Source organism: Phasianus colchicus, chromosome 1, assembly GCF_987193195.1.
Source record: "Phasianus colchicus chromosome 1, bPhaCol1.hap1.1, whole genome shotgun sequence".
NCBI lineage: Eukaryota > Metazoa > Chordata > Aves > Galliformes > Phasianidae > Phasianus > Phasianus colchicus.
In genome coordinates, this window is record NC_143436.1 from 28,005,910 (window position 1) to 28,029,526 (window position 23,617).

At 42.3% G+C, this 23,617-nt stretch overlaps 1 protein-coding gene across 11 annotated transcripts in view; it reads left to right on the plus strand.

Moving 5' to 3' along the window:
- IMMP2L (inner mitochondrial membrane peptidase subunit 2) overlaps positions 1-23,617 on the plus strand; it is a 462,993-nt gene that overhangs the window by 7,138 nt on the left and 432,238 nt on the right. For 9 of the 11 annotated variants that reach the window (XM_090137651.1, XM_090137661.1, XM_090137669.1 and 6 more), the window contains 2 exons: positions 16,496-16,633; positions 23,005-23,108. In XM_090137651.1, coding sequence (XP_089993777.1) covers positions 16,496-16,633; positions 23,005-23,108 — 242 coding nt within the window. Of the gene's footprint in view, positions 1-12,723; positions 13,535-14,044; positions 14,195-16,495; positions 16,634-23,004; positions 23,109-23,617 lie in introns of those variants that run through there. The other 2 variants (XM_090137691.1, XM_090137704.1) reach the window with 2 other exon arrangements.

Here is a 23,617-nt window from a genome sequence, read left to right on the forward strand (position 1 = left end):
GCAGTAATGCTGCCTGAGGACATGTGTTGAGATCTTTCTCCTGACACTACAAGCTGTGTATTTGTCAGGCTGTTTTACTGAGTCTGCTCTCTTATTTCCAGTCCTGCCCTGACTTGTGCATGCTGGGGCTGTTAATCTCTAGGCATGTAACCTGAAGATAAAGGGAACTTTCTTTGCAATTGAAAGAAAACAGCTGAAACCTTTTTTTGGCTCCAGATGGATTTTAATGTCAGCTTTCCCTGGGTCTTAAATGCCTGTGTGAAAAGTTGAATATCACCATCTCTTCCAGGCTTGTTCTTGGAAGCTCAGAGTTGGCTGGCAAGTTCAGTTGAATAATGTCAGTGTGATACAAGTCTTCAGATCCTCTGTCAGTACTTCATACTGCTTAAAGGCCTCAAACAAAGATTTAAGTGCTTTTCTGTCCTATCTCTGTATTGTGTTTGGTGTCAGTCTGCAGTTAGGAGCTCACCTCCTCAGTTCAGTGGATATTTGAGTTTAGTTTCCTTTATAGCCTTTGGAGAAGAACCTTTTAGGTGCCAAGTTTCTGCTAGGCAGGAAGGTAACTGGAATTGAACTACTGTAAACATCTTTTTCTTCTGGCTTGCAGATTTGGCTATTTTTAAAGTTCTCTTTTGGGTACTGTACTATAATTATAGTCTACATCTGATGCCTATCACCTGATCATACCTGCTTGTACACTTACCACTTTTTTTTTTTTTTTTTTTTGTGGCTAACACTGTACCAAATAGGAATGCTAAATGACCAAATAGTCATCATTTCTCTAAGCTGTTGCATTTGCCACCTTGTAATAGAGCAATATTCTTTAATAACTGTCATGTCTGTGCCAAAGGAACAAAGGGAGATAATTCAAATGGTGAAGAAATACTGTGATGGAAACCTGCATGTAGAGTATGAATATATTAATAGAATATAAATTTCACTGTTGTGGTGGAATAATACCAGGATTAGTTTCCTTTTAATAAAGGATAAATGAAAACTCCTTCTGGAACTGGACAGTACTTTTAAATAAAAACTTTACATGGGCTGATGTATTTTGATTCTTTTGTAACAGTCATCAGCATTTTGCTTGTGTACATCAGCCGGTACTTGGATAAATGTATAAGAATTAAATTAGTCTACTGTAAGGTCTGCATACTTGCCCCCTTACAAAATTATTGTAATGTAAAAGTTAGTGAAATGTGTGACAAGTGAGAAATGGGGGTCAGGCTGCTGGCGCTATCGTTCTGGCCTTGTTTCATGAAAGACTTCAGAAAAGGCATATGTGAAAAAGGTCAGGCAAATTCTGTTACTGATCAGCATTCATTACTGTGGTTAGACTAGATGCAGCCTTGTCATCAAATTGTACCACTCTTGCTTAAAACAAAAGCTCATGTTTCTTGCTCAGTTTTATGTTTCGTAGGGTAGACAGAAACGGGCTCACATCTTGGTATTTTGTTAATGAAGATTGCCTTGTTTTCAAGGCATTTATATGCCTGGATATATGATGCTATTGGATTATAGAAAAAAACATGGCAACACTGACAGGAGAGTTGGTTATTTCAGTGGAACATTAAGTTACAACGGTATATGTAGTATAGTTACTAGTTTCTTACCTAGATTAAATAGGTCATTTCAAGCCAACAGTCTTGGCTGGGTTGTTTTAAATATTGGTTGTAATTCCCTCCGTCCTGTTTCTCACATGCCTTCCTGTAGAAACACATCAGGGGCCAATTTCTTTCCTTTGTGGGTGACTGCTTATGCCTTGTTTTTACAGCTATTTTTCCTATCATACTTCCATGGGTAATTTTTAAGTACTTAGATTTGCAAATATATTGTAACCTGGGGCTTTCTGAATATTACTTGATGAGTTTCTGCAGGCTGTTTGATAAACATTGTCTTCTAATGTGCAGGCAAGTGTAAGAAAAATAAATATTTTATACATAGAGAGCTATCTAAATAGCATCTCTGCTCCATATGTTGTAGTGCTCACTAGAGGCTCATTATAATCCCTAGACCTTTTGTGCAGCAAATACTTCAGTATAGATAATGCTGTGCTCCATCTGCCTTAATCTCTGGGCTGCACAATATGAAATTCTTAATGCTTTGACCTGCTGTATGCTGGCATTTTTGATCTTGGATTTTTTTTTTTGTCCATGTTGCAATTTCAGACAAGTTTTCAAGGTTGCTGCATTGGAATTTGTCATTTCTACTGAATAATGCTTTCTTGTTTGTTGTTTTTTATCCCTAAAATAACTGTAATTTATAAATTATGTCAACTGTATTCATCTCTAAATTTATTTCTGTTTTTTGCTTGCTTGTTTTTCTCACATCATTTTTGAGTGCTGGGATTTGTTTTATTTAAGGTGTCACTGACTGGGCAGAGATAAGGAAGTATGTATTGATGAACTATTTAGAATCCTTTACTTTTTATTAATTTCTTAGCAAAGAATCCTTTGCCTGCTCTGTTGGCATACATTTAAATCTTTTAAGTCTTCCATACTGGAGAGTTCATTGAGTATTGTTAGACATCAATATTTCACAGACATAGTTCTTACCCTTGTGATAAGAACTTTTTATTATATGGACAGACCTATTTATTTTTAAGTAGTTTTCAAGCTATTAAAATGTGCACGTTTATGATCTTTTGGCAGGAAGGGCTTTTGGAGTAGAATGATATACGGGACTGCTCCATTTGTGTCAGGGGAAGATCTGTGCTCTCCTATGGAAGTCAGGAGACTTCTAGAATGTTGTGCATGAGTGGAAATGAATTGTTTATCTACGTGTGCACAGAAAATAAAATCAGCAGTTTGATCAATTGTGTAGTAGAGAGGAAGGAAAATACAGGGCAAGTAGAGAAGCCCTTCCCTACAATAGCTCTTGGATATCAGGAAAAACTTTTTTACAGAAAGGGTTGTTAAGCACTGGAATAGGCTCTTCAGAGAAGTGGTTGAGTCACTATTCATGGATGTGTTTAAAAACTGTTTGGATGTGGTGGTACTCAGGAACATGATTTAGCAGAGAGTTGTTAGAGTTAGGGTACCATGGTTAGGTTGTGGTTGGACTTGATGATCTTTAAAGTCCTTTCCAACCTGAGCAATTCTGCGATTCTTCTTTGAAAATCAATTGCTTGTACCGTTGCTATTGGTGTTTTGCTGCACTTTGTAAATACTATAAAGGTCCTGAAATCCTAGCTGTGTCCACAGCTGCTTAATACTGCTTCTGTTTCCAAGTGATGTAGTGGGAATGCTGTGTTTTATCTTGCTGCTTAAAATCTGTCTGCTGGATTCTTTGTCACAATTAGTTTCTAGTTTCAAGAAGATGTGTTTGGTTACCTATGGATTCTCTGACCGATTGTTTTTCTTCAGGTGCTTGATTTTCCTATGGATGTTAGCTTGGGTCTTTCACAAAAAGTTTATAACAAGATCTTTGAATAGATGTAGTAGAAGGAATTGGGTCAACATTCATATTTCAGTGAAAAATTGGCTGCACTGTGAGGAATTTAACAAGTAAGCAAATGTATCAAATTTCTTAAAGTTCTCAAAAAAAAAAAATTGTAAGGCCAGTTGTATCTGATAGATCTGTTATATTATGACTATCGCCTCAAGGAGGATCTGTACATAGAAAGATGTGGAGTTGCTTGCGAAAGAAAGGGAGCTGAAAGAAGCTCTAGCAAAAAAGGGAGCTGAAGGAACTTCTAGCGAAAGAAAGAGCTGAAAGAAGCTCTGGTGCATGAAAGAGCTGAAAGAAGCTCTAGAAAGACATCTGAAAGAAGCTCTGGCGCCCGAAGGAGAGCAGAAAGAAGCTCTGGCGCCCGAAGGAGAGCAGAAAGAAGCTCTGGCGCCCGAAGGAGAGCAGAAAGAAGCTCTGGCGCCCGAAGGAGAGCAGAAAGAAGCTCTGGCGCCCGAAGGAGAGCAGAAAGAAGCTCTGGCGCCCGAAGGAGAGCAGAAAGAAGCTCTGGCGCCCGAAGGAGAGCAGAAAGAAGCTCTGGCGCCCGAAAGAGAGCTGAAAGAAGCTCTGGCGCCCGAAGGAGAGCAGAAGGAAGCTCTGGCGCCCGAAGGAGAGCAGAAGGAAGCTCTGGCGCCCGAAGGAGAGCAGAAGGAAGCTCTGGCGCCCGAAGGAGAGCAGAAGGAAGCTCTGGCGCCCGAAGGAGAGCAGAAGGAAGCTCTGGCGCCCGAAGGAGAGCAGAAAGAAGCTCTGGCGCCCGAAGGAGAGCAGAAAGAAGCTCTGGCGCCCGAAGGAGAGCAGAAAGAAGCTCTGGCGCCCGAAAGAGAGCAGAAAGAAGCTCTGGCGCCCGAAGGAGAGCAGAAAGAAGCTCTGGCGCCCGAAGGAGAGCAGAAAGAAGCTGTGGCGCCCGAAGGAGAGCAGAAAGAAGCTCTGGCGCCCGAAGGAGAGCTGAAAGAAGCTCTGGCGCCCGAAGGAGAGCTGAAAGAAGCTCTGGCAAGAGAGCTGAAAGAAGCTCTGGCGCCTGAACGAGAGCTGAAAGAAGCTCTGGCGCCCGAAGGAGAGCTGAAAGAAGCTCTGGCGCCCGAAGGAGAGCTGAAAGAAGCTCTGGCGCCCGAAGGAGAGCTGAAAGAAGCTCTGGCGCCCGAAGGAGAGCTGAAAGAAGCTCTGGCGAGAGAGCTGAAAGAAGCTCTGGCGCCCGAAGGAGAGCTGAAAGAAGCTCTGGCGCCCGAAGGAGAGCTGAAAGAAGCTCTGGCGCCCGAAGGAGAGCTGAAAGAAGCTCTAGAGAGTGAGCTGAAAGAAGCTCTGGCGCCCGAAAGAGAGCTGAAAGAAGCTCTGGCGCCCGAAGGAGAGCTGAAAGAAGCTCTACAGAGTGAGCTGAAAGAAGCTCTGGCGCCCGAAAGAGAGTGCTGAAAGAAGCTCTGGCGCTCGAAAGGGCGCTGAAAGAAGCTCTGGCGCCCGAAGGAGAGCTGAAAGAAGCTCTGGCGCCCGAAGGAGAGCTGAAAGAAGCTCTGGCGCCCGAAGGAGAGCTGAAAGAAGCTCTGGCGCCCGAAGGAGAGCTGAAAGAAGCTCTGGCGCCCGAAGGAGAGCTGAAAGAAGCTCTGGCGCCCGAAGGAGAGCTGAAAGAAGCTCTGGCGCCCGAAGGAGAGCTGAAAGAAGCTCTGGCGCCCGAAGGAGAGCTGAAAGAAGCTCTGGCGTCCGAAAGAGAGCTGAAAGAAGCTCTGGCGCCCGAAGGAGAGCTGAAAGAAGCTCTGGCGCCCGAAGGAGAGCTGAAAGAAGCTGTGGTGCCCGAAGGAGAGCTGAAAGAAGCTCTACAGAGTGAGCTGAAAGAAGCTCTGGTGCCCGAAAGAGAGAGATGAAAGAAACTGTGGCGCCCGAAAGGGAGCTGAAAGAAGCTCTGGCGCCCGAAAGAGAGCTGAAAGAAGCTCTACCAAGAGAGCTGAAAGAAGCTCTGGCGCCCGAAAGAGAGCTGAAAGAGGCTCTAGAAAGAGAGCTGAAAGAAGCTCTGGCGCCCGAGAGAAAGCTGGAAGAAGCTCTGGCGCCTGAAAGAGAGCTGAAAGAAGCTCTGGCGCCCGAAAGAGAGCTGACGGAAGCTCTGGTGCCAGTAAGAGAGCTGAAAGAAGCTCTGGCGCCCAAAAGGGAGCTGAAAGAGGATCTAGAAAGACAGCTGAAAGAGGCTCTAGAAAGACAGCTGAAAGAAGCTCTGGCGCCCGAGAGAGGGCTGAAAGAAGCTCTGGCGCCCGAGAGAGGGCTGAAAGAAGCTCTGGCGCCCGAAAGAGAGCTGAAAGAAGCTCTGGCGCCCGAAGGAGAGCTCAAAGAAGCTCTGGCGCCTGAAAGAGAGCTCAAAGAAGCTCTGGTGCCCAAAAGGGAGCTGAAAGAAGCTCTAGAAAGAGAGCTGAAAGAAGCTCTGGCGCCCGAAAGTGAGCTGAAAGAGGCTCTAGAAAGAGAGCTGAAAGAAGCTCTGGCGCCCGAAAGAGAGCTGAAAGAAGCTCTGGCGCCTGAAAGAGAGCTGAAAGAGGCTCTAGAAAGAGTGCTGAAAGAAGCTCTGGCGCCCGAAGGAGAGCAGAAAGAAGCTCTGGCGCCCGAAAGAGAGCAGAAAGAAGCTCTGGCGCCCGAAAGAGAGCAGAAAGAACCTCTGGCGCCCGAAAGAGAGCTGAAAGAAGCTGTGGCGCCCGAAAGAGAGCTGAAAGAAGCTCTGGCGCCCGAAGGAGAGCTGAAAGAAGCTCTGGCGCCCGAAGGAGAGCTGAAAGAAGCTCTGGCAAGAGAGCTGAAAGTAGCTCTGGCGCCTGAACGAGAGCTGAAAGAAGCTCTGGCGCCCGAACGAGAGCTGAAAGAAGCTCTGGCGCCCGAAGGAGAGCTGAAAGAAGCTCTGGCGCCCGAAGGAGAGCTGAAAGAAGCTCTGGCGCCCGAAGGAGAGCTGAAAGAAGCTCTGGCGAGAGAGCTGAAAGAAGCTCTGGCGCCCGAAGGAGAGCTGAAAGAAGCTCTGGCGCCCGAAAGAGAGCTGAAAGAAGCTCTGGCGCCCGAAGGAGAGCTGAAAGCAGCTCTACAGAGTGAGCTGAAAGAAGCTCTGGCGCCCGAAAGAGAGTGCTGAAAGAAGCTCTGGCGCTCGAAAGGGCGCTGAAAGAAGCTCTGGCGCCCGAAAGAGAGCTGAAAGAAGCTCTGGCGCCCGAAGGAGAGCTGAAAGAAGCTCTGGCGCCCGAAGGAGAGCTGAAAGAAGCTCTGGCGCCCGAAGGAGAGCTGAAAGAAGCTCTGGCGCCCGAAGGAGAGCTGAAAGAAGCTCTGGCGCCCGAAGGAGAGCTGAAAGAAGCTCTGGCGCCCGAAGGAGAGCTGAAAGAAGCTCTGGCGCCCGAAGGAGAGCTGAAAGAAGCTCTGGCGCCCGAAGGAGAGCTGAAAGAAGCTCTGGCGCCCGAAGGAGAGCTGAAAGAAGCTCTGGCGCCCGAAGAAGAGCTGAAAGAAGCTCTGGCGCCCGAAGGAGAGCTGAAAGAAGCTCTGGCGCCCGAAGGAGAGCTGAAAGAAGCTCTGGCGCCCGAAGGAGAGCTGAAAGAAGCTCTGGCGCCCGAAGGAGAGCTGAAAGAAGCTCTGGTGCCCGAAGGAGAGCTGAAAGAAGCTCTACAGAGTGAGCTGAAAGAAGCTCTGGTGCCCGAAAGGGAGAGCTGAAAGAAGCTCTGGCGCTCGAAAGGGAGCTGAAAGAAGCTCTGGCGCCCGAGAGGGAGCTGAAAGAAGCTCTGGCGCCCGAAAGAGAGCTGAAAGAAGCTCTGGCGCCCAAAGAGAGCTGAAAGAGGCTCTAGAAAGAGAGCTGAAAGAAGCTCTGGCGCCCGAAAGAGAGCTGAAAGAAGCTCTGGCGCCCAAAAGGGAGCTGAAAGAAGCTCTGGCGCCCGAAAGAGAGCTGAAAGAAGCTCTGGCGCCTGAAAGAGAGCTGAAAGAGGCTCTAGAAAGAGAGCTGAAAGAAGCTCTGGCGCCCGAAAGAGAGCTGAAAGAAGCTCTGGCGCCCGAAAGAGAGCTGAAAGAAGCTCTGGCGCCCGAAAGGGAGCTGAAAGAAGCTCTGGCGCCTGAAAGAGAGCTGAAAGAGGCTCTAGAAAGAGAGCTGAAAGAAGCTCTAGAAAGAGAGCTGAAAGAAGCTCTGGTGCCCGAGAGAGAGCTGAAAGAAGCTCTGGCGCCCGAGAGTGAGCTGAAAGAAGCTCTGGCGCCCGAGAGGGAGCTGAAAGAAGCTCTGGCGCCCGAGAGAGAGCTGAAAGAAGCTCTGGCGCCCGAAAGAGAGCTGAAAGAGGCTCTAGAAAGAGAGCTGAAAGAAGCTCTGGCGCCCGAAAGAGAGCTGAAAGAAGCTCTGGCGCCCGAAAGAGAGAGCTGAAAGAAGCTCTGGCGCTCGAAAGGGAGCTGAAAGAAGCTGTGGCGCCCGAAAGGGAGCTGAAAGAAGCTGTGGCGCCCGAAGGAGAGATGAAAGAAGCTGTGGCGCCCAAAGAGAGCTGAAAGCGGCTCTAGAAAGAGAGCTGAAAGAAGCTCTGGCGCCCGAAAGAGAGCTGAAAGAAGCTCTGGCGTCTGAAAGAGAGCTGAAAGAGGCTCTAGAAAGAGAGCTGAAAGAAGCTCTGGCGCCCGAGAGAGAGCTGAAAGAAGCTCTGGCGCCCGAGAGAGAGCTGAAAGAAGCTCTGGCGCCCAAAGAGAGCTGAAAGAAGCTCCGGCGCCCGAAAGAGAGCTGAAAGAAGCTCCGGCGCCCAAAAGGGAGCTGAAAGAAGCTCCGGCGCCCGAAAGAGAGCTGAAAGAAGCTCCGGCGCCCGAGAGAGAGCTGAAAGAAGCTCTGGCGCCCGAGAGAGAGCTGAAAGAGGCTCTAGAAAGAGAGCTGAAAGAAGCTCTGGCGCCCGAAAGAGAGCTGAAAGAAGCTCTGGCGCCTGAAAGAGAGCTGAAAGAAGCTCTGGCGCCTGAAAGAGAGCTGAAAGAGGCTCTGGTGCCAGAAAGACAGCTGAAAGAAGCTCTGGCGCCCGAAAGACAGCTGAAAGAAGCTCTGGCGCCCGAAAGAGAGCTGAAAGAAGCTCTGGCGCCCGAAAGAGAGCTGAAAGAAGCTCTGGCGCCCGAAAGAGAGCTGAGAGAAGCTCTGGCGCCCGAAGGAGAGCTGAAAGAAGCTCTGGCGCCTGAAAGAAAGCTGAAAGAGGTTCTAGAAAGAGAGCTGAAAGAAGCTCTGGCGCCCGAAGGAGAGCTGAAAGAAGCTCTGGCGCCCAAAGGGAGCTGAAAGAAGCTCTGGCGCCCGAAAGGGAGCTGAAAGAAGCTCTGGCGCCTGAAAGAGAGCTGAAAGAGGCTCTGGAAAGAGAGCTGAAAGAAGCTCTGGCGCCCGAAAGAGAGCTGAAAGAAGCTCTGGCGCCCGAAAGAGAGCTGAAAGAAGCTCTGGCGCCCGAAAGAGAGCTGAAAGTAGCTCTGGTGCCAGAAAGAGAGCTGAAAGAAGCTCTGGCGCCTGAAAGAAAGCTGAAAGAGGCTCTAGAAAGAGAGCTGAAAGAAGCTCTGGCGCCCGAAAGAGAGCTGAAAGAAGCTCTGGCGCCCGAAAGAGAGCTGAAAGAAGCTCTGGCACCCAAAAGGGAGCTGAAAGAAGCTCTGGCGCCCGAAAGGGAGCTGAAAGAAGCTCTGGCGCCTGAAAGAGAGCTGAAAGAGGCTCTAGAAAGAGAGCTGAAAGAAGCTCTGGCGCCTGAAAGAGAGCTGAAAGAGGCTCTACAGAGTGAGCTGAAAGAAGCTCTGGCGCCCGAAAAGGAGCTGAAAGAAGCTCTGGTGCCCGAAAGAGAGCTGAAAGAAGCTCTAGAAAGAGAGCTGAAAGAAGCTCTGGCGCCCGAGAGAGAGCTGAAAGAAGCTCTGGCGCCCGAAAGAGAGCTGAAAGAAGCTCTGGCGCCCAAAAGGGAGCTGAAAGAAGCTCTGGCGCCCAAAAGAGAGCTGAAAGAGGCTATAGAAAGAGAGCTGATAGAAGCTCTGGCGCCCGAAAGAGAGCTGAAAGAAGCTCTGGCGCCCGAAAGAGAGCTGAAAGTAGCTCTGGTGCCAGAAAGAGAGCTGAAAGAAGCTCTGGCGCTTGAAAGAAAGCTGAAAGAGGCTCTAGAAAGAGAGCTGAAAGAAGCTCTGGCGCCCGAAAGAGAGCTGAAAGAAGCTCTGGCGCCCAAAAGGGAGCTGAAAGAAGCTCTGGCGCCCGAAAGAGAGCTGAAAGAAGCTCTGGCGCCTGAAAGAGAGCTGAAAGAGGCTCTAGAAAGAGAGCTGAAAGAAGCTCTGGCGCCCGAAAGAGAGCTGAAAGAAGCTCTGGCGCCCGAGAGAGAGCTGAAAGAAGCTCTGGCGCCCGAAAGAGAGCTGAAAGAAGCTGTGGCGCCCGAAAGAGAGCTGAAAGAAGCTCTGGCGCCCAAAAGGGAGCTGAAAGAAGCTCTGGCGCCCGAAGGAGAGCTGAAAGAGGCTCTAGAAAGAGAGCTGAAAGAAGCTCTGGCGCCCGAAAGAGAGCTGAAAGAAGCTCTGGTGCCAGTAAGAGAGCTGAAAGAAGCTCTGGCGCCTGAAAGAGAGCTGAAAGAGGCTCTAGAAAGAGAGCTGAAAGAAGCTCTGGCGCCCGAAAGAGAGCTGAAAGAAGCTCCGGCGCCCGAAAGAGAGCTGAAAGAAGCTCTGGCGCCCGAGAGAGCTGAAAGAAGCTCTGGCGCCCGAGAGAGAGCTGAAAGAAGCTCTGGCGCCCGAAAGAGAGCTGAAAGAAGCTTTGGCGCCTGAAAGAGAGCTGAAAGAAGCTCTAGAAAGAGAGCTGAAAGAAGCTGTGGCGTCTGAAAGAGAGCTGAAAGAAGCTCTGGCGCCCGAAAGAGAGCTGAAAGAAGCTCTACAAAGAAAGCTGAAAGAAGCTCTGGCGCCCGAAAGAGAGCTGAAAGAGGCTCTAGAAAGAGAGCTGAAAGAAGCTCTGGCGCCCGAGAGAAAGCTGGAAGAAGCTCTGGCGCCTGAAAGAGAGCTGAAAGAAGCTCTGGCGCCCGAAAGAGAGCTGAAAAAAGCTCTGGTGCCAGTAAGAGAGCTGAAAGAAGCTCTGGCGCCCAAAAGGGAGCTGAAAGAGGCTCTAGAAAGAGAGCTGAAAGAAGCTCTGGCGCCCGAAAGAGAGCTGAAAGAAGCTCTGGCGCCTGAAAGAGAGCTGAAAGAGGCTCTAGAAAGAGTGCTGAAAGAAGCTCTGGCGCCCGAAGGAGAGCTGAAAGAAGCTCTGGTGCCAGTAAGAGAGCTGAAAGAAGCTCTGGCGCCTGAAAGAGAGCTGAAAGAGGCTCTAGAAAGAGAGCTGAAAGAAGCTCTGGCGCCCGAAAGGGAGCTGAAAGAAGCTCTGGCGCCCAAAGAGAGCTGAAAGAAGCTCTAGAAAGAGAGCTGAAAGAAGCTCTGGCGCCTGAAAGAGAGCTGAAAGAAGCTCTAGAAAGAGAGCTGAAAGAAGCTCTGGCGCCCGAAAGAGAGCTGAAAGGAGCTCTAGAATGAGAGCTGAAAGAAGCTCTGGCACCCGAAAGAGAGCTGAAAGAAGCTCTAGAGAGTGAGCAGAAAGAAGCTCTGGCGCCCGAAAGTGAGGTGAAAGAAGGTCTGGCGCCCGAAAGAGAGCTGAAAGAAGCTCTGGCGCCCGAAGGAGAGCTGAAAGAAGCTCTTGAAAGAGAGCTGAAAGAAGCTCTGGCGCCCGAGAGAGAGCTGAAAGAAGCTCTGGCGCCCGAAAGAGAGCTGAAAGAAGCTGTAGAAAGAGAGAAGTCAGGAGACTTCTAGAATGTTGTGCATGAGTGGAAATGAATTGTTTATCTACGTGTGCACAGAAAATAAAATCAGCAGTTTGATCAATTGTGTAGTAGAGAGGAAGGAAAATACAGGGCAAGTAGAGAAGCCCTTCCCTACAATAGCTCTTGGATATCAGGAAAAACTGTTTTACAGAAAGGGTTGTTAAGCACTGGAATAGGCTCTTCAGAGAAGTGGTTGAGTCACTATTCATGGATGTGTTTAAAAACTGTTTGGATGTGGTGGTACTCAGGAACATGATTTAGCAGAGAGTTGTTAGAGTTAGGGTACCATGGTTAGGTTGTGGTTGGACTTGATGATCTTTAAAGTCCTTTCCAACCTGAGCAATTCTGCGATTCTTCTTTGAAAATCAATTGCTTGTACCGTTGCTATTGGTGTTTTGCTGCACTTTGTAAATACTATAAAGGTCCTGAAATCCTAGCTGTGTCCACAGCTGCTTAATACTGCTTCTGTTTCCAAGTGATGTAGTGGGAATGCTGTGTTTTATCTTGCTGCTTAAAATCTGTCCGCTGGATTCTTTGTCACAATTAGTTTCTAGTTTCAAGAAGATGTGTTTGGTTACCTATGGATTCTCTGACCGATTGTTTTTCTTCAGGTGCTTGATTTTCCTATGGATGTTAGCTTGGGTCTTTCACAAAAAGTTTATAACAAGATCTTTGAATAGATGTAGTAGAAGGAATTGGGTCAGCATTCATATTTCAGTGAAAAATTGGCTGCACTGTGAGGAATTTAACAAGTAAGCAAATGTATCAAATTTCTTAAAGTTCTCAAAAAAAAAAAAATTGTAAGGCCAGTTGTATCTGATAGATCTGTTATATTATGACTATCGCCTCAAGGAGGATCTGTACACAGAAAGATGTGGAGTTGCTTGCGAAAGAAAGGGAGCTGAAAGAAGCTCTAGCAAAAAAGGGAGCTGAAGGAACTTCTAGCGAAAGGAAGAGCTGAAAGAAGCTCTGGTGCATGAAAGAGCTGAAAGAAGCTCTAGAAAGACATCTGAAAGAAGATCTGGCGCCCGAAAGAGAGCTGAAAGAAGCAGTGGAGAATGAGCTGAAAGAAGCTCTGGCGCACGAAAGAGCTGTAATAAGCTCTAGAAAGTGAGCTGAAAGAAGCTGTGGCACCCGAAAGAGAGCTGAAAGAAGCTGTGGCGCCAGAAGGAGAGCTGAAAGAAGCTGTGGCGCCCGAAAGAGAGCTGAAAGAAGCTCTGGCGCCCGAAAGAGAGCTGAAAGAAGCTCTGGCGCCCGAAGGAGAGCAGAAAGAAGCTGTGGCGCCCAAAAAAGATCTGAATGAAGCTCTGGCGCCCGAAGGAGAGCAGAAAGAAGCTCTGGCGCCCGAAGGAGAGCTGAAAGAAGCTCTGGCAAGAGAGCTGAAAGAAGCTCTGGCGCCTGAACGAGAGCTGAAAGAAGCTCTGGCGCCCGAAAGGGAGCTGAAAGAAGCTCTAGAAAGAGAGCTGAAAGAAGCTCTGGCGCCCGAAGGAGAGCTGAAAGAAGCTCTGGCGCCCGAAGGAGAGCTGAAAGAAGCTCTGGCGCCCGAAAGAGAGCTGAAAGAAGCTCTAGAAAGAGAGCTGAAAGAAGCTCTGGCGCCCGAAAGAGAGCTGAAAGAAGCTCTGGCGCACGAAAGAGCTGAAGAAGCTCTAGAGAGAGAGCTGAAAGAAGCTCTAGTGCAAGAAAGAGCTGAAGGAAGCTCCAGCGAACGAGAGCTGAAAGAAGCTCTGGCGCAAGAAAGAACTGAAAGAAGGTCTAGAAAGGGAGCTGAAAGAAGCTCTTGCGAAAGAAAGATCTGAAAGAAGCTCTAGCAAATAAAGGAGCTGAAAGAAGCTCTAGTGAAAAAAGGGAGCTGAAAGAAGCTCCAGTGAATGAAAGAGCTGAAAGAAGCTCTATCAAAATTGAGAGCTGAAAGTATAATCTAGCGAGAAAGGGAGCTGAAGGAGGCTCCAGCAGAATGGGAGCTGGACAAAGGCCTGTGCAGAAATGGGCTGAAAGAGGCCCTATTCTGCTGAAAGTAGCGGAAGACTGAGGGAAGTCTTACCGTCCTCAGCTGATTTCCCTTCTCTGGACAAAGCTCGGGATTGAAAGTGGGAACGCTGACTGTTATGAGGTGCTGCTTGCTCTAAAGAATTCTAGTTGGAAGGAATTTGTACAACAAAAGGTGCTGGAGTGGATGCTATTGGACCTCAGCAACTGGAAGCAAAACTTGCAGACCCTGGGCCTATGGCTCATTCACCACCACGAGAGAAGGAGAGTCAAACCTCCAGCCTTAGTGCTCACCTGCATGTAGGAGCTGTTCCCGTTGTTGCAGTGTATTTTTCTGAACCTTTCAACTGTTGTAGCTGTTGTTCAGTGCTCCAGAAAATTCTAAGGTAGGCCTAAGAACATTGAAAGCGTGTTTGAAAGTTGTGCTATATCTGTGTTCTAAATTAGAAAACAGTATTTGCTACGCATCATTTGTGTACATGCACAATCGTGTAGATTGGCAGTGTAGGAAGCTTTCTCAGATTTGGTTGTAGAATCCAACTCGTTTGGCTGAATATCTTTTGGTGTTTAAGAATGAAATGTGTGTATTTACAACTGTATGTCTTAACTGCACCTGCCTGGCTTTCATAATTCTAGTTCTGAATATGTAATGTAGAGATTTAAAAAATAATAATAGATTTCTCTACAAAATAACACATACACACACATGCACACACACAAAAACAAAAACAAAAACCTCAACCAACCAACCAACCAAAAAACAGACAAACAAAAAAAAAAAAAAAAAGGGGAGTGCAGATATGACCCCTCAGGAAAGAGTAGCATGCTTTGTTCTTAATTTTCTAAATTGTTAGACAGTGATAACGTGGGGCCGAGGCTATGCTTTGTCTTAACAGGAACAGGTCCGAGATGGATACCAGCCGAATGGGTCTTGCCATCTGTTTCATCGTCTGCTGTAACATCATCACAGCACTTTCATCAGTGGTTTGGATTTTCACCAACAAGATGGGACAAGACACACTTGTCAACTGCATCACCAAGGAGTCGTAAGAATTGGAATTGTTGGGATTGGTTAAAATGGACTATTGTTTGTACTCTATAAAGAACCATCATTTATTCAGTGTGTTAATTTTAGTTTAGCTACTTTTAGGAATGTTTTTGAACTGCGCTTCTTTTTTTATTAATAAAGGGGGAGACGTGGAACAAAGAAAGTCATTATCTGCTAATGAGTAAAAAAGCTCAGCAGTAACTTGAGCCATATGTAAACACGCCTGGCTCCTACATATGACCAGTTGTTGTTGCATGCGTATAAAAGGTTGTAAGCACCTACAATAAAGGTTCTTCATTCTGCACCAGCAAGGAAGTCTGCATCTCACTTGCCACACGCATAAGGGAGCTCAGAGCTCTCTTGCCACAGTTAAGCTTCTGTTAGCAAAAGTTATAGTTGATAGTGAAATACTTCCAGCTTAAAAAAAAATAATAATAAAAGGAACTTCAAATGTTGTGAAGGTGAATGTCAGTAATAATACTAAGGATGTTCCAGTCTTTTAGAAGACAGATCTTGTCATTGCAAAGCCATTAGTATCTATAAAGAATTCAAGTGAAGAATATGCTGATGTGTTATTTTGTAGAACTGGCTTTCCGAAGTGTAATGCTTTGTAGAGTTAAGTAGCCATATCTATGGCAGAAATACTGCTTTCAGTAGTATTTCATCAGAACAATTTGAGGTTCGTACCTTGCATGCAAATAATGAATCACCTCCGTATTTCTGGAAGTGCAACAGAAAAAAAATGATTGTATTGTGAAATTCTTAATGTTCTGTTAAGATGATTGAACCAAACTATGTATATTTCTGTTTTTTGTTGTCCTTGAATTTAAACATGGTGAAGGACTCAGAAGTTCAGGGCATAGTCTCTTTTCTTCTATTACTGTCTGTCAGATTTATGATGTGATAGAAGGAGCAGGGACTCTGCAAACTGATCTTTTACAGTCTGCACCAGGTATTCATTAGAGAGAAACAAAGGTTTAAATTGGATTTGCCAATAGGTGAAGAACTGTATTTCTTATGATACAGCACTGAGGAATCTTGTCTTTCTGATAAAATAAGTTTATTAAATTGAACTTTCAGAGCTGCTGAAGCACGTTTCTGTGCCATACCATTCAGGCATTGCCTACCGCATGGCTTTCATACCCTAACACTGTGTCTGTCACACCCTTGTCTTCAGTGGAAAGGTTAATTAATTAAAATATCACATCAATTAGTAAAATCTTAGAAATATCCCAGTTCGTTTCCAATTTGACCGCTTTGTAAATTGCTCGGGGGAGCTCATCTTTGCACTGATCGTTTCCTTTAAAAGTCCTCCCGGGTCATCACCGATGTGAAGGGTACTTTGGAGGGTCTGCTGCAGACTGAGCCAAAAATGCTCAGTAACTGGCAGGGAATGAATGCAATTGCAGTAAAGAAAAGTAGGCTTGTACCTTTGCAGCAATGCCTCAGTACTCACCTTGCTTGATCAAGCAACTTTTTTATTTCAGTGTACTTTGGAGCTGTCTTTTCAAGAATGTTTTTTGGTTCAGGGCTAAGTAAAACTAATAGCATAATGAATGGTGACATGGAGTGTATAGTAAGGTGTCATTATGTCATAGTTATGTAGTCTGTCACTATACTTTTAACTTCTTTATGTAGTAGAAAATAAGGTGTCATTATGTTACTGTGTATCCCTGTAATACGTGTGACAATTTGAATTGATATTAAATGTTTGCAGTTACCATCAGTGTATAAACGATACATACTTGTGTGTATGGAACTTTTTAATAAAGAAATGCCCTTGTGTTGGAAACTGTCAGCTTTTCCTTTACATAACGCAGTCAATCTTTGTGGTTCATGAATGTGTAATTACCAGTGTACGGGGAGAAAATTTACAGAATTTTGCACTCCAATTGAATGTTTTGTGATTGTTTTCATGTAGCTAATATTTTTTTCAGAAACACATAGTTAAATTTTTTGTGATACTGTCAGTTTGCTTCTCACTTAACTGAACTGCTATCATTGAGTCATTTTTATTGAGTACTTCTGCTAGCAGAGGATTACAAGAAATGGTCAAATTATATAAAGAGAAAATGTTGAGTATAAAATTAACTTCTGTATGTTTGACTTAATTTTTTTTTAATGTAGATTGCTGTTCTTGTTCATTCTCATGTGCACATTCATTTTCTCACTGTGGATATTTGGAGACATTAAGAGTTAATAACTTAAATCTTAACTCCTCCTCACTCCATGAATACAGACAACGCTTACTTAAATATTGCTTTATGATAACTTTTTTTCTGCCCTTAATCTTTTTCAGATTATGGCACAGGCTCAAGGTTTTGGGAGAAGATACCTTAAAGCCTTCTTTAAAGGTTTCTTTGTTGCTGTTCCTGTAACTGTGACCTTCCTAGATAGAGTTGCCTGTGTAGCAAGAGTGGAAGGAGCATCAATGCAGGTATTGTTGGAAATGTTTACTGTCTGTCTGGAAATTATAAACTGACCGTCCACTGACAGTAGATTTCTTTGCATATTGCTTTCTCAATTGTTGTCAAACTGTAATTACAGTAGAGAATTGTTTAGTTTCTACTTTGTTACACAAACACTTTTATAATGTGAAAACATTTTGGGAATAAAACTTCCCAAAATTCAGTGTCAGTAAAAGCAAAATAAATAGATAGTGGTAAAGAAAACATTTTTTAATATCTTCCTAGTCATATAGAAATCAAGATTTCTTTTTTTGAGCATTACTCTTTGTCTCGATGAACTACCTTGATAACTTACAAAGAGGCTTTATTTCTTTTTAGTTGTTGCGTTATAATAATTTAAAAAAAAATAGTTCTGGCCATAGTTGATCTTACTATTGAACAAAAATGGTACCATCTCAGTGAAGAATATTGCAAATGGCATGAACATAGGTGATAATCGTAGGCTTTTCAGAGAAGAAATATCAGTTCACTATTTTTACTTTGCTTATACTGAATGCTTATACATCAGTGTAAATGAATAAATAGAAACATGCATTGTCACATTTAGAAGATAAATATTGATGATAATGACTAATTTGTTTCTTCTGTTAATAGAACTTGAAAAATACATGTTGTAATGTAGTTAGCTGATCTTTGTACCTTGTTTTTTAAGTTATATGCAATGAATATTGTTTTGCATAACTACTGATACTGTAATTTATTTCTATTATTACATTATAATTAATGTTAATTACATAACATTACAACTAGTAGAAACTAAGGATTTGTTTAGCAGATGCTAAGCCTTTTTTTTCTGATTTTCTTGATAAGCTCAAAACCTTAAAGTCAGGTTTAATAACAATTCAGAACAGTTGCTGGAGTTTGAAATGTGTAGCATTCACTCAGAGAAACTTTGTCTAGGGCTTAGGGTTGCTCATGTGTGTTTAATGCCGTAGAAAAGCATGGAGTGGGCATAGAACCTTTTGTAGCAGTTGGTAGTCTGGTGTTCAGCTTCTGTCAAGAAACCCCAGGTAGTCTAGAAGGTAGTCTAGATCAAAGTAAAATCATCATAGTCCAGAAATTCTACAGTCTAAGAACAGAAGTAAGGTGTAACATGCATCATGCTTTCCCTTTTCATAAGTGTTACCTGTTTATCAATGATGACCAGTCAAATGTAGGAGAATCTCAGGAGAGCTTACAGACACAGAGCCAGAAATTTGCTTTAGAAAGGAGAAGAGGAATAGGAAACCAAGAAAAACAGTTTCATATTCATTTTTCAATTGCCTTTCATTGTTTTTTCTGTCTCTGACATAATATTCTATTTTCTATCCATTCTTGTTGAGTTGGTTTTAACTCAATAGCTGGAAAGATATTTTCAAGATTTCTCTAGTCCAAAAGTTTATTGAGTGACTCTGATGGAGATCTCAGTTTTATGTTCCCTTTGAAGCCAAAGTTTGAAATGCTAGAGGGTCCTCTGGTATTGCTCTGGAGTGTTGTTTCCATACTCACGTGGAAGAGCATGTGGTTAACTGTTCTTTATCCATAAAAGATGTGAAAAACACTGCAGTTATTTGCTTATCCAACTTAAAAAAGGATAAACAGTCTTCCCGATGGCTGAATCGGGCATTCAGAGGGTGATTAAAATCTAAGCTCTTCCTTTGATATATCTTGACTAAACATTTCCTCTGTTGATTGAAGTATGGCTAATATAGAATATTACCAATTTTAATGAATTTTCAGTCTAAAGAATTCCCTCTCATTTTATTCTGGACTGCAGCACTGAAGTAGAAGTTTATTTTAAACTAAGATGCTTCTTTGTCCGTGGATATTTTCCATTTAAAAAAAAAAAAAAGCAACACCCATCCTAGTGCTTTTAATAAAATGCTAATTTCCTTGCCAAGATTTATTAGACATGTAAGTAAGTCTGACAGGGATATAATTATAAGGAACATAACCCTCTTTTGCAGAATTGCTTGAAGGAGTACGTCATCACTTTGGAATTCTGTCTATTTACTGTGTTCTCTGAAGAGTGATCTATATTGAATGTGTCTGAAAGCTATGAGTGTGAGGGAGAGTGAAGCCCAGTCAGCATGTAGTCATAAATCCATCAAATGCATGCTTTTAATGATATTGTATTGTCTCAATGTGAAGATATTGTGGTATGATTTCCAATAATTTGATTTGTAATAGTCCTCTAAAATGTCTAGCTGGCTTTGTGTGCTTATCATTGTGGCTCCTGCTGAGTCTGAAATTAAAAGCTGTGATAAGAAGCAAGGAATAAATCTCTCTTTCTTTCACTCTGTCCTCTTTCTGAAGCAGCCATATTGCTGCTTCATAGCAATAGGTGGTGGTACTTCTTGACACCTTGGCAAGCGTTCTGCGTAAAGCTTCTATTGGAAGTATATATGTTTTATGATTTATTCCCAGACATTTAAGATGAACCAGGCATTTCATTTTCTCAAGCTGATTCTGTTGTTCTGAAGTGCTTTTAGGCACCTGACATAATTCTATCACTTGAGTGGACTTAACTGTATATGAGCATTAATTCTAATGTATAGGGAAAAACAGTGATTGAAGCTTGTAATTTTCAACATTTTTAATTGCTTTATTGCCTTCTATTTTCTTTCCAAAATTGCTGGTTTTCTTTTAATTCTCACTTGAGATGTTTTTGGTTGCTTAGAATTTTGCAGCTTGATGTGCTCATCTAGCTCTTTTTTAATAGTGGGTTTCAAGTGAATTCGAGTGAATTACAGCACTGAATTTAAGTGACACAAATAACTGTATTATGATTTGTTAATTTGATGTTGTGGATTTTTTGGGATTATTTTTGTAATGCTGAATGTGCAGTTCAAGATTTTTGTCATTATATGAATATCCTTCCTTCATATCCATTTATGCCTTTTTGTCCTAAGTTTCATCACTTCTCTGGTTATTACAAGCTCTTCATTTATAATGATATGGAAAAAGGAAACCCTTATTGATGTATGAATTCCCAAATTTGTTAAATGAAATGGGCTGTTTTCAAGTGAGATGAAAAATGGTGGCCTATGTGCAACTTTCTATATATACATGTTGTGTCACAAAAATTTCAGACCCAAGAATTATAGCAAGTAGTCTGACCAGTGATCTCTATCAAAGCACGCGTGTTTCAGCAGCAAATGTTATTGAATATTCTGTTCTTCCATTATGTATAATAGCAGCTGTAATTATTCTGTTGCAGTTTCTCCTAACTTTATTATTAGGATTACTGTACCTAAGCCTGTGAGCTTATGTGAATATTCTTTCTGTTCCCTAGGCTAAAAGCAAGTAAGTTGTGACCTTGTAATCACTAGTAGCATAACAACTATCAAGTTAATCATTATTTATTGTAAAAGGGCATGCTTTTACCCTGTTACTTACAGAACCTCGTGTCCTATGAGGCTTCATTGTATGGCTGGGGATCTTGATTTGCATGCTTTTAGCATTAGATTAGCTGGTAATTGGGAAGAGTGAATGTTTTGTGACTTCTGCACCATAGTTCTAAATTAAGACCTATGTGTCTCATTTGTAGCGTGCTCCTACGCCAAGAACTTGGGTAAACATTTTCTAATGCTTTGAGCTATGGAAAAAAAGCAGCCCCTCTGTTATTTCATTTCTTATAAAAGTAAAGAACCCTAGTGAGCCTATTGATTACTTCTTCAGAAGTTGTATTTTTGTTTTGCTAGACCTTAGTAAATAAATATTACAGAATGTTATCTCTCACACTTCATATTTACATTAGGAGAGAAATACTGGAGAGTGTAAATGAAAAGTGAAAGTTGTCTCTTAGTTTTCCTTTCATACCTTCATCTACTAAAATAGTGTTTCTGTATTGTTATGATTTCATTTTGAATAGGTCAGTATTGTTTTGTAGGAAAGAAAACAAATTACTCTGCATTGTCATATTTCTCTCAAACATAGTTCCAATAAGTAAGGAATGGGATATCCACTCTGTAAGTCAAAACCATGAACAATATATTGTTAAAAATAGGAAGCAATATGACCTTATATTTAGAGTGCTTTGAATTAAAAAGATGATGCAATTCACATTTGAACTGCGAAACGTTTCCTTTGTTTAAATACAGAAAACAGCACAAGTCAGTTGACATACCACTGCTATATGAAATAGCAATACTGTAATTTTGTGTTCCTCTGTAAGATGAAGTTGATATAACTACTTGAAAGGATTTATAAACTCATGCAAATCTTTGCTATGTATCAGCTGTAAAAAAAAGTTATATTTTGGAGCAAGTTGTTTAAAATTTCCATTTCCTTTGACGTTCTCTCTCAGCCCTTTAAAGTAAATACTGTGCGTACCAAGGAGTTTATTTTATGGGAATATAGCACATGTATAATTCCCACTTTCTTAGATTAGCCTCTGCCTAACTTTTGATACCATTAGTAACTTATGGACCACGTGTGCCTTCCATTGGTGAAGTGCAATTGTGAATTGTTTGTGAGTTTGTATGCAAAAGTACTGTTATGTACTTGAAAAAAAGTTATGTACTTGAAAAAGTTATGTTATGTACTTGAAAAAAGTACTGTTATGTTCATGAAAGATGGTATAAAAGTGGAAAATAATTTTGGAAAGTCATGATTGTAATAATAATAACCCAGTATCTGCTTGTGGTTATCATTTGCCTGTCTTTCTCTTGCAATGGATAGATTCAACTAAATATAATAATGGAGAATGTTGATGTCCTTGCAGTTTAGATTTGTAGTATTTTTCTGTGGATGTGGATATGAACTGCTCTGATCCACAGACTTAACTCAACTAGAAACTTGCCCTTCAGTCCACAGGTGAAGACATAACTAATCTTCTTTATGACTTAACTGAAGATATTGTGTCATTTCCCTTCCACTCCTGGCAAATTTGTGCTTTTGATCCTCATGATACATAGTGTTTGTGTGTATTACAGGCACATTTACTTTTTTGTTATTTATTAAAATCCATTTTTCACATATCCCATTTGAAATACGTCTTTATCAACATATCTGTCTAGCAAAAAAAAAAAAAAAGAAAAAATAGAAAACAGAAACTGTTGGTAGAAAGAGAAATCAACACTTTTGAATAGCTTAAAAATAAATGCTAAGTATCCATCTTGGTTTGGAAGCACAGTTTTATTCAACACTGTGTTGACATCAGTTAATTTCAGTTCTGCACCCTGGTTAGTTTGCTCATTGAAAGTAAAGTCAGTCTGGGAGAGGAGTCTCAGAAGTCAGTGCCTTGTGGCACAGGTAGAGGAACATTTTATACTGTAAGGTGAACATTGAAAACCTCATTTTCAAAAAATGCAATTTTGGCAAATATTGTTGCTTTCCTGTCAGTGAATGAGGGGATGTGTAGTTGCAGTTTTCTTATCAGATTTGGTGGTACATGGGATTATAATGTACTTTATTAAATATTTCATCTAATTGTGGAGTCTAAGTTAGAGATCATCATCTGGCCAGTGTGTACCATGATTTTATTTGAAAAGTCTGAAAAATCTGATTGAGATATTGGCAACAAAACGAGTCTGGTTAACTCTTATATACTTTCTGTCTAGTAATTGGAACACTTGAAATAATCCCTTCAAAACTGATGAAGACAGTATGGCTACTTCCTTACTCTACAGTTTTTGATGAGTTAACTCAGAACCAGAGTTAAGGAAATACAGTGGTTTTATACTGCAGCACACAATTTTTTTTTTTTTTTTAATGGTTCTGAATATCTTCTAATACTCTGTGCTAACTACTAATTACTTATTCAGTTGGTTTTTGTTCTTGAGGTTAGTCAATAGTTGTATTTCTGTATATGTTTGTGTGGAAGTTCTCAATTCTGTTATAGAAGGCCCACATTTACTGACAGTGTTAGTATATGCTATAGGTATTTTTTGTTTCCTTTGCAAAGAGCATGGAGATTAATGTTGCTACAAATACATATTTCATTTTTTGGTGCATTTTGCTTGTATGAGCACTAATATGCCTACAGAAAGTTTCTATTTCCTGGTAGTTTGTGCTCTTAGTTTTCCTTTGTAATCTTTTAAATCATAGACAGTGAAGGCAAACACTACTTTTCAGGAAGTGTGTCATAAGCATACGTCCTGTGTCATTTAATTTGCATGCAGCAATTTATTGAAAGATGTGGACTTCTGTTTGCCATAAGTTTATGACATTCAACATAGCATTTAGTAAAGAAATGTGTTTACTATAATAAAACACATTCTTGATCCTTTTAAAGTAATTGGGCATATTTTTACTAATTTTTATAGCTTCAGGATTTGACCCTTTGATACAATGTGAATTAGATGCAGAATTTATACAGGCATTGCAGACCTAAAGCTGTTCTTTTCCTCCTTCTAAGCCTTCCTTGAATCCTGGGGGAAGACAAGCATCTGATGTAGTGCTCTTGAACCACTGGAGCATTCGAAATTATGATGTGCAACGTGGGGACATCGTGTCATTGGTGTAAGTAATCTTGCATACATTTCAATACATTTTCATATAAATATTGAACAATTTGTATTTAATATTTTATCTCTGACATACTGTGGGTATATGTATGAGCAAGGAACGTCCTTCTTGAATAATATGTTGTTATTCCTATAATGGTTTTGCAAAAGTCAGGAGATAGTCAAAGAATGCATTATTTAAAATAATTTTTTACTTAAAAGGAGTGCAGTCTAAAATACTGTGTGATACAGGAGACCTGTATACAGAAACTGCTAAGAAAAAAGAACTGTCATGCTAGAGGAAAAAATTGAGAAAACATATGGCTAAATGGAATATACTTTTTAGGTTATTTGGCCGTGTGCTCATACTTGTGAGAAAAATAGTGTTTTCTTACCAGTTAACACTAAGTATCTTTTTTTTTTTTTTTCCTGGAGAAATCTTGCTACTGAACCAAATTTTAAAAGAAGATCATGATAATTCAACCTTCTTAATAAAGGACAATGTAGCAAAAAAACCAAACAAAA